Source organism: Merops nubicus, unplaced genomic scaffold, assembly GCF_000691845.1.
Source record: "Merops nubicus isolate BGI_N331 unplaced genomic scaffold, ASM69184v1 scaffold36569, whole genome shotgun sequence".
Lineage (NCBI taxonomy): Eukaryota > Metazoa > Chordata > Aves > Coraciiformes > Meropidae > Merops > Merops nubicus.
In genome coordinates, this window is record NW_008632297.1 from 1,561 (window position 1) to 12,256 (window position 10,696).

A 10,696-nucleotide genomic window follows, 5' to 3' on the forward strand; every position below is an offset into this window, starting at 1 on the left:
GGGGCACCTCCCCATAAGGAATTCCCAGCCTTCCTCCTCCTGCGTCTTCTCCCTGCCAAGGCCAGATGCTTTAGCAGTGCGTGCAGAAAAGTCCGTTGTAGGCAGTTTTTGAAATAACTTGCCTAGAAAGGAAGTTTCTGCAATTCAGAGCTGGCTTTTGCCCCAATCCAGGCACACTGCTGCTATTTTTTACTTAAATCCATCTTGAGGAGCTTGGGGAGGGGATGGGATGGGATGTTGGTGGTGTTGGTGTTTGGTCTGTGCGAATCTTTGCTCCTTTTTTTTTTGTGTCCCCTGGACTGAGAAGCGTCACATGCCAAAATGCTGTCTGGAGCTTTCCCAGGCTCCTTCCTCAGATGCTTTTCTTGCTGTGTCTGCTGTGGGACTGGAGAGAGGGGACTCAAGAGACTGGCAGGTCACCCGTGGGTGGGTGGGTGACTCTGAGGGTACCGGATGCTGGGGACCGAGTACTGTGCTTAGAAATGCTCCTGTGGGACCATGTGGAATCCTGTCACATCTTGCTAGTGCTGGGGTCAGGGTGTGTTTGTGAATGAGTCCATGGGCGTCCGCAGCTCCCAGGCTGCTTGTGCCCCTCCTCAATGGGTTTCTCTCCCTCTCTCCCTGTCGCCGCCTTATTGCCTTTCCTGCCAAAATATTTGTGTCCTGTGCAGGGGAAATCCAGTGGCTTTCGGTGGCCAGTATCACACAGACAGGAATGTCTTGGCACATGGGGCTTTCCGTTAGGAAAACAGATGTTTCTGCAGCAACTGAAGTTTTGTAAAGAGCTTCCCCAGGCTTGGAGGCACTGGAGCTGTTGAGACAAGTGTTGTGATCAGCATTGCCTGTCCCCCATGATGTCTTCCCCTGTTTTGGGAGTGATTTGGGTCTCAGCTCCAAATCCTGCTGTGTTATCCTGTCACCAGGCTTGGGTCAGACTCTAGAAGGGGGGAAGTAAATGCATGAAGGGACCTGGCCAAAACAGCACAGGGAGGTGCTGACAGTCCAGCCGGACCCTTGCCATGAACAGTGCCACTGTCTGATCTTCCTGCTCTGCCAGCAGCCTCCCAGGACCTGGGGGATGCTCTGGGCTCAGACCTGCACCCAGTGCCTCCAGCTACTTGCTTACACCTGTCCTCATAGAAGACAGTGACATAAGTGATCTGGATTTATTTCTCTTAGGGGGTTGGTGGCCAGTGGGTGCCATAAATCTCTGGTCTTTGTGGTCGTGTCCCCAGGTCTTGTACAGCGTCCCTTCAGGGAAGTTCCCTGCAGGGTGTTCCCCCATGCTGTGCAGTGCTCAAGGAGCTCAGGAGACCCACAGCCACTGCGGGGACACCTCGGCCAGGGTGGGCTGGGACTTGGGGCCCTTGGCCACCAGGGTCACCTAGGTCCCCTCAAAACCCCTGTGCTCTCTGTCTCCCTGCCAGGCGTATTTACGAGCGGTCGATGTGAAGATCCTGCAGCAGCTGGTAGTGGTGAACGAGGGCATCGAGGCGGTGAAGTGGCTGCTGGAGGAGAGGAGCACACTGACCAGCCGCTGAAGGCCAGCAGCCAGTACAGCCTGGTGGAGAGCCAGGAGGCCTCACGGCGGGGCAGCTGGGACAGCCTGCAGGACCCCAACGACAGGCTGGACAGTATCTCTGTTGGTAGCTACCTGGACACGTTGGCTGACGACATGGATGAGTATTCCCAAAACGCCGCTGAAACCACTGCTGCGTCGGTGCCGGGCAGAGCCCTGGTCAGGGCGGAGCAGGATTGGGTCAGGATCGACCCTGAGAGGGGCCTTGCAAAGCAAGAGAAGGGCAAAGCTGAGCACGAGTGGCCCCACGTGGACCTCTCCCCGCCTGGGCTGACTCAGGATCACCGCTTTGCTAAGGAGCCCCCAGTGGCCAACGGGTATTTGGGCCAGCAACCTTCGTCTCTGGAGCCAGGCAGAGACCCCAAATTGCCATCAGGGGCTGGGGAGAGGCTGGGGAAGGGGAGCTTGGGTGGGAAGGCTCGGAAAGCAGAGGCTGACTTTGAGAACTGCAAACTCAACAGCAAACTGCACCTGGAGTATGATGCCCACTGGCGCTGGCTCCAGTCTCAGGACGATGTGACGTTCTTATAGCCCGTGTCTTTGCCTTCCCAGTCCAGTTCTCCCAACTGCCTGCTCTGCTTCACTTATCTCCGCTTGGGAGAGTTGAGGTGGCTGGAGAAGAGGGGACAGGCTGGCTTGGTGGTGTTGCACTGTTCCTGTGACCTCCCAGTGTTTGGTGATGCAGCCCTAAGGGGAGGTGGTGCTTGTGCTGTGGCAAATTTCTGGGAGAGGTGGGATAAGGTGGGTCCCTATAAATTTAATCCTTTGCTTGGGAGTAGTGCTTGCAGGTGGCTGGTCACTCCTCTGTTGTCCTTGATCTTGGTGGCAGGGAAGGGTTGGTGGGGAAAACTGGGACAATGGGAGTCCTGGGATCTCTCCCCTCTAATCCTCAGCCTCCTGTCTGCAGAATCTGGGGATGCTTCCCCCAGACTGGCTACCCAGAGAGGACAAGAGATGCTCCCACACATTCACAGCTCAGTGGCACCAGCATGCTCAGTGCAAGGAGTGGGACAGGACCATCAGCAGGGCATCCCTCTTGGGTGCGCTCGTTTCCATCATCATCTTCAAGGCTAGTGTCCATACAGGGTAGAGTTACCCTGGGGCACCTGGAGTTTGGCTGCAGCACAGGGTGGATGCTAAGCCCCCCTTCCCAGCAGGTGAACCCCATGTGGTTTAAAAGCCTCTGTGAAGCTGGTCTGAAGCATGATCAGGGTGGTCATTGTAGCTGCTCCGGTTGTGCTGGGGAGCCTTTGGCTGTGCCCTGTGGAGGGAGGATGACAGTGCAGGCTTCCCTTCCCGATGTGATTGCATGAGGAAGGCAAAACACTGGCTGGGAGATGGCGATCCGGTTCTCCCAGTTTGTTTCTGGACTGTCTTCCACCTCAGGACCAGGTCCTGCAGAAACCCCAGGATGTGCCAGCGTCCAGGCATCCTGGCAGAGCCTGTGGGGCTCAGGCTCGGAGAGGCTCGTGCCGTCCCCTGACGCAGTGTCATGGGGGTGCTGGCTGGGATTCTCCATCTGTGCGATGAATGGCACCAGGTCTCTGCCCCCTACCAGCAACCAGAAACATGAGGCTCCTCTGCTGGGGTGGATTTGCAGTGACCCTGCCCTGGAGACATCTTGTCTGTCCTTTTAGCCTTGGCTTCTGCCTGTGCCTTTTACTGTCCTCCCACCATGCTTCCTGGCACACCCTTCGCTGGCTTCTAGAGCATGGCTTGCAGCTGGAGCTGTGGGAGAGCTTGGGCAGGACCTGCTGCCTTCACCAGACAATGTGGGGAAGGATCTGAGCATCCTACCGCCCCCTGCTTCAACAGAGTGGCTCTTCCACACACATGGACAAGCTTGAAGGGTCCTGGCATCACAACCCATGGTGCATCTGTTCCTGGCTGAGTGCTGTGACAGCTTTGCTTTCACCACGGTGCTGTCGTTCCCCTGGCCCTTTCCTTGCTGGGATGGTGGGAGTGGGGACGATGTCTTCTGATGTCAGTGGAAAGTCAAGAGAGAAAGAAGACCTGGCTGTGACTCTTCTAGATGTAAGGTGAGCTGGCTGTGGTTAGGAAGGTGGTTTGGTGCACAACAGGTTCAGCTTTGTGTCTGAAGCAGCACCTTCAGTGGAAACTACCCTCCATGCCAAGACCCTCGAGCACCCTCCCTTCCCCTGAAGATCCTCAGAGCTTCCCTGGATGGACACGGAGAGCAGGACAACATCCAAAATTCACGGAGACAGCATCTGCCAAGGATGTGGAGGAACCCCGGCACCCTGGGACTGGCTTGTCCTACGCATGTATCCCACCTGCTGGCCCCAGAGCAGCCGTGCTTGGCTTGCCATCGCCTGTGAGCAGCTTGTGGCTCCCTGTGTAGCTCTGCTGCTGCTGCTGTGCCAACATGTCCCCCAAGGCTGGCTTGTCCCCCGCTTTCCTTCCCTCCCTGCATGTGATGAGTCAGCTGAGGGTCCCTGGGGGAGACAGGGTAAGTCCTCCAGTGCTGTTAAAATCATTCTCAGCAGAAAATAGCTGGCTTAATAAATGGTAGTATTTCTCCCAGGCCACACTGTTGGTGCTTTGCAGAGCTTATGGGTTTCTAGGGGAAGGGGAGAGGCTCCGGGGCGGAAATCGCCGGCGCGCACATGCCCCGGAGCCACTGGCAGCTCTGCAGGCAGGGCAGGTTTAGACCCAGGCCTGAAACAGGCAGAGACCACATGTCTGGGGACCTGTCCCTTCTCACATCAGGGTGGTGACATATAAAAGTCAAGCTTCCTGAAGCAGCAGCTTCCTGAAGCAGACAGGTACCAGAGCTTGTCTGCCGGGAGTGCGGGTGCTGGTGAGACTGGATCTCTGGGAGATGGGGTGGATTAAGCTCGGATGAACTATGTCTCCAACTGCAAACAGCAGCTTCACTCTTCCTGCCCCAGATTTCCAAGGAAGAACTCTCTAGGTGTTTGCCAGCCCTGTTAACCATGCTGGGGTGTCCATTTGCTTCCCTTGTTCTGCAGCCACAGCCTTGGCTCTTGTGGCTTCCTCCACCCAGGATGTACGAGAGGGGTCTGGGTGTAGGACAGCAATTTCTCCAGTCCAGCCTGGGGTGGGAGCAGCCACAGGTCTGATTTCAGGCTGTTGGGATTTGCTCCTGGGTGGGTCCCTTTAAAACCACTGAAGCCAGTGCTCATGCAAACATCAGCCTTTCCAAAGCAAACGCAAGTGGCTTATCCAGCCCTGCCATCCTGTCCTGGCTTTGAAACCATGAGATTTTGCAGATGGAGAGGTGGATGCTGGAGCCAGCAGGACTCGGCAGGATTTCCCCATTTTTCTGTGAGGCTGAGGTTAAAAAAAAAAAATAATTAAGAAAACCTTAGAAACAAAATGACCAACCCATTCCTCTCCCAGATCTAGACCCTGGTGGTCAGACAGCTCTGTACTGCTGCAGATGAGCCTTTGCTGGGGCTCCCCTGGGTTTGGACTCTTCAGCTGAGCTTACAGAAGCCTAAATTGCCCATAGCCCTAGAATCTGAGTACCCCCCAAATCCCAGCCCTTGGAGCTAGAGGGGTGGATGAGACCTCACAGTCTTCCTGCCATCCCTTGCCCTGTCTCTGGACTGCCTGGACGAAGGGTCACCCACCTCCAGGCTTTGCCCAGGCACATGCAGAGCATATGTGTCCCAAACCCACTCTGGGGAAACACCCTGGGGACCTCGGTCTTGCTGAAAGGTGAGTGCAGAGCATCCATGGGTGGGAGACAGCCCATAGCACAGATCTGCAGCCTGTCCTTGCCACTGCCTGGGGAGGAGTGGTCTGCCTGCCCTGCTGCCCTTGGGCTGCTCTTGGGCTGATCAGTGCTGGTATCAGGTAAGAAAACAAGCAGATAAAGCAGGCAGGTTCCTAGCTGCTGCCAGAAAACACCCACCTCCGTTACAATAAAAACACCAGCAAGCCAAGTTTTTTTTTTTTTTTTTTAAATATATACACACAGAGATTAGACTGTCTTAACGAGGCAGTAAAACACTTTCATAGCTCTCCTTGCTAGTTATTAAAAAGTCCCCTGGGCTTTCCCCTCCCTGCATGCAGCTCAGCTCCAAAAGGGCCTGTCCCCTGAGCACTGCAGCTGTTTAAGCAATTTATGTTAGTTCCTGTGGGGAGGCAACGACCATGGAAATAACCTTTTCCCAGAGTGGGGAAGAAGCTGGTCCCCATGGTAGGCCGGGAGGTGCCATCCATCCCCTCTGCCAACCACCATGGCCTTTGGCCTTGGCAGCCCCATGGCCCCCCGCAACCCCCTGGGTTTGTGGGGTGTCCCAGGCAGTGGGTGCAGCCTGTGAAGTGGGACCCTGGGATGGGGGATGCTCCCTGTCACCCCTTGTGCTGGTCCCTGTGTGTTGCTCAGGGGTCAGGTGCTGGGAGGCAGACTCTGTGTATTAAGGCTGCTTGGGGCTGCTCTAAAATGGGAGGTGTGTGCAAGCACTGGCTTGTCTCAGACCTCCTTTCCACAGCCCTGCCTCTGGCACCCACTGCTTTGAGATGAAAAGATAAGAAGAGGTCCAGATGAAGCAAGTCTAACCCAGGGCTGTTGGTGTCCTGCCCACCAGTTCCCTCAAGCTGAACATGGGCTGCTTTGCAGGGTGACCTGCTTGAAAATCAAACCTCTCGAGGGAAAGTTTTCAGCCAGAGCAGCATGATGAAGTGACCCAGTGACACCAGTGGCATAGCTCCTGGGGGAATGGTGGATCCATGCACCCCATGGTTCTGCCAGCAGAGCCCTGGGCTTGTGCTGCCTGACAGGTTGCAGGCAGCGTGGGGCAAGAGAGGCCAACAAACAGGGCAGGAAGGGCTGGTCATGGCCCCAGGCCCTGCTCTCAGCCTGCCCTGTTTTGCCGGTGGGGATGGTCTCTTGGGCAAGGCTGAAGTGTTGGTGCCAGTCAGTTGGTGTGCAGGGTTGATCCCCAGGGAGAGCCCTGTGTTGTCAAAACCACCTCCAGTTCAGGATGGCATCCAGTCCTGGTCCTGGGGGACCTGACACCCAGCCCGGCCCCATCATCCAGCTCTCCTCTGGGCAGCACCTCTCAGCTAGCCTGATCCCAATGCTCTGCCCAGGACCCCACTGTACTGAGTTAAACCAGCCCATCAGAGAGTTCCTGTGTCCTGGATTTCCAGCTGGTTTCCAGCTTTTCCTTCCCACTGCTCCAGGGTTATGGGTCTCCAAAGGCAGAAAACTCCTACAAATTTTGTGCAGAGGCAGCAGAGAAGGGAGAGGTGTCCTCCAGTGCCTGCCTTCCAAAGAAAGGGATTGCAGTGTGTGCTCAACCTCTCTTACACACTGGAGAAACCACACTGGGCAAGGGGTGCTCCACCTGCCCAGGGCAGCTCAGGCACCAAGCGGAGTATCATGGTCACCTCCTGTCCCCTCCCTGCCTGTGAGATCTGCCCCGAGCTCCCTGCTCAGTCTGCTCATGGTGTCAGTGGCTGAGTGACCAGGAGGCTGGTGATCACAGGAGGACAAATCAGGAACATGAGCCAGGAGCAAGCTGAGCCTTTGGGGAATATGGCTGCTCCCTGTCCGGGCTGGCAGTGGGCCAGCCCTTCGCTTTGGAGACTAATCCCTCAGCTTTAGAGCTTCCCAGCACTCCTTGGGAGTGAAAAACAAGCGTGCCTGCTCGGGGCCTCGTGGGTGTGTGGGCATGGGTGGGTGATGAGGACTGGCGTGGGGCTTGGTTCCCTGCCTCTGCCCCCCTGCCAGCCCAGCCAGGGTGCCGGGAGGGAGCTGTGGCACAGCTCTCCCCTTCCTCCTCCCTGAGTGGTGGGCACCCAACCTGGCCCATCAGGGTCCCCGAGATTCCACCTTCTCCTATCCACTTGTGTGACATATCACTTGGCAAGAGTCATTCCCCCACCTCCCACGCGGGGCTGGGAGCTGGGGATGCCCCCGCTCAGTGCCACCCCGGGGGTGACACCAAAAGCTGCGTGTGCCCAGGAGATGTGTGTGCTCCTGCTGCTGCCTCCTGCCTGCCAGCACCGCTTTGGTCCCCGTTGGGGAGGGGGGAAGAAAAATCTGAATTGCTTTTCTTAGAAATTAATCTGCTTTCATGGTCTTAGCACAGTCTGACCTAGAAGAATCCCTCTGTTTGTTTGGTTTGGGTTTAGATTTTTTTTCCCACGTTTAAAGGGAAAATAACAGCATATGTGTTGCAAAGAGGCTGTGGGAGACAGGGTCCAGGCCTGCAGCAGGGAAAAAGCAAGCAGGGTCTGAATGGTTTTAGGCAGGATTTCCCATGCTGCCCTCTCCTGTGAGACACCCTGCTCCCAGGGGCTGGAGAAAATTGCATCTGCTGCAGGCAGCAAAGCAGAATCAGTAAAATGTTAAAAGATGTGTTTGGTTTCCCCTAGCAGGCTGCAGAGTCAGGGGACTTAAGGGACAAATGGCGTGGCAGCCAGGAGGGCAGCAGGGGCTGGCAGGGGAGGGCAGGGATGCTGCCTGGCCAGGGCTGATGGACACCTCTCAGTGGGATGTCAGGATTAGTCCCCACTGGGGACACCAGTTTGGAAGGATGGGGAGTAGGACCAGAGAGGGATGTCCTAAGTGGGACTGAAGTAGCTGCAGCACTTGTTGTCCTCCACAAATGGCCATGGTCCTGGGGGGGAGAATGGGACTGGACCTGCATGAGGGGACAACACTGGCCACCAGGACAGGGATGAGAGGTGAAATATGCCTCTCCAGACACCTGCTCCCACCCCATCACAACTCCCACTGCCCTGGTTCACATTGCTTCTCCTAGTCCCCTCCATCCCCAGGGATGAAGCCAGGATACCCCAAATGCCATCCCTGGCTTTTCAGGCACAGCTGGAGTAAGGGAAACCAGCCTCCCCAGCATCAAAGGCACTCTGGTAAAACACCAAAGCTCAGGTCTCAGGGGTTACACCCAAGCGTGGAGCTCCGTCAGTCTTTAAAGCTCAGCAACTGCCCTGCAAACGGCCCTGCTCCTGTGCTGCAGGGCCAGGAGTGCTCTGCTCCCTCCCTGCTCCCTCCCTACCTCAGTTTCCTTCTTGTTAAAGGGCGGGGGATTAGAAAGGCAAGAACCCCCCAGCTTCCCCCATCTCCTCTGGCTCCCAGGGGCTTTTGCACGGCTGTGCTGTGGGGTTGGTCCCAGCTCCACACGGCTCGGAGCAGAGCAGGGAGGCCAGGCAGTTGCTCCAGTGCTCATCTATGTGTCTCTGTACATCTATGTGTCCGTTCCTCTTCATCAGAGTGCTGTGACTGGGAGGGGGGGCAACACTCGTAGCTCTCCAATGCCTTCTGCAAAGGGGTTTTGAGTCCAGAACCAGCCCCAGCCAGGATCTGTGCCCTGGGAGAGAAGTGGTGCTGGGAACAGAAAGGGTTCGAGGCAGTTTTGGGGAGGCAGCCCCTGTTTTGGAGGCTCAGTCCTGGGCCTTGGGGAGGGAGGGCGCAGGCAGTGTGAGCAATGGGGATTATGCTGCTATAAAAAGCACCAACATCTCACTGCTGCTCCCTAAGGCGCTTAGGGGAGGAAAGAGGGACTTAAAGAGCAACCTCCTGCACTGAAGAGGTGCAGGGACTGGAGCAGTTGAAGCAGCCCAGCATCTTCATCAGCCCCTTTCCCTGTCAACATTGCCTAGAACTTCCCCTGGATAAAGCAGCCCCCAGCACTACTTCCCAAGGACTTTCTCCCTGTGCTCCTTATGTTGGATGGCCAGACCTTCATCCCCTGCTTGGAGGATATGGAAAACAAGGAAAGGGCTGGGGAGACTGCTCAGCCTGAAGCAGGGGTCTTGGAGTGTGAGAAGAGCAGATGAGGTTGCTGCCCCATTTATGCTGGCCCCCAAACAGCTCTTCCCTCCCCAGATTAGGGGGAAGAGGAGGAAGGCAGATGCCAGATGATGGCAATGATGAGGGACAGGGGTTTGTGAAGGAAGGTGGTGTGGGAAACTGCTGTTCTCTGCAGTTTTCCCATCATGTGGCAGGTTCCAGCAGGTTCAGTAGAGAAAGCACCTACAGCCATGGGGTCCTGCCCATCTCCAGTGCCAGCCTGGCTCCTGGCATTGACCAGGCATGCCCTGTAGCTCAGGGAGATGGTTAGTGGTTCCCCCCACCACGTACACTGATCAGGCCCTTGGATGGTCCAGGGGATGGCCACAGCACCAGCATTCCTCCTTGCGCCTCTGCAAAAGAGAAGCTTCAAAGGGGGGTCCTGAAGCCAAGGAGGGGAGCAGAAGGATGCTTCCTCACTAGCCCCTTCCCAGCCTTGAGCAGCCCGGCAGATCCCAGTGCAGGTGGCCACAGGAGGGAGCTTGGCTCCTTCCTTCTTCTCCTGCTTGGAAGCCAGTGGCATCAGGTGGGTGATAACCACGCTGGTCCTGGGTGTGAGCTGCTGTTTGGTACTGGAGCATCTCCTTCGGGTCAGGCCACATCATGTAGGACACAAGATGTCTTGGGAAGGGAGCAAGAACGTGGCTAGAGCAGAGGCAGCTGCTTCCACCCTCAGGGAAGCCCCCACCTTATTTCCAGCAGCTCATGGGTGATGGATCCCTGATGCAGATGAGCTGCTGGGGCTGTTGCCTTCAACTGTGTGGGGACCAGTTGTGCCTGGTGAGTGGCACGTGCCCATGGCAGGGATGGGTCCCTTTGAGAGCGGCGTTTGTGCTGGACATGTGGTCTCACTATCCATCCATAGTGGTGGCCAGGGTGACCTGAGTGACTCCAGTGCCCGACCTCTAGATGCTGAAAGGGCAGGGGAGCAAGAAAACCAGGACCCCCTTTCCCCACCTCCCCCTGCCCTCCCAGTACAACCTCCTGTCCCACAGGAATCTGTACCTTCCCAGTTTCCCCAGCCCACAGCCAGCTCCAGCACTGCAGCCCTGACTCCATGGGCTGACAGACCCGGGATCACCCCCCAGCACCCTCAGTGCTGCCATGGCATCGTTGCCTGGCTCCCCTCGACAGCCCCAGTGCAGGAGCCAGCTGGCAGCTGCCAGAGCAGCCACACTACAAGGCAAGGGCCAAAAAAAATAGGAAAAAAATGATGGTGGCAGTGATGGTATGTCTGTCTGGAAATGGTTAATTACTGGGAGGAGGCGGTACTGGTGATACCATAAGGCCTTTGCTTGAAAAGC

The 10,696-nt window shown here is 56.6% G+C and overlaps 1 protein-coding gene across 1 annotated transcript; it reads left to right on the top strand.

Moving 5' to 3' along the window:
* Window positions 1–1,427: 1,427 nt before the first annotated feature.
* On the top strand, window positions 1,428–2,110 carry LURAP1 (leucine rich adaptor protein 1; the record flags this gene model as incomplete). The annotated part of the gene is given in 2 exon segments (XM_008947884.1): window positions 1,428–1,536; window positions 1,539–2,110. Coding segments are annotated over 2 exon segments (681 nt in total), but the record flags the coding sequence as incomplete, so codon positions are not given.
* Between the last annotated feature and the right edge of the window lie 8,586 nt (window positions 2,111–10,696).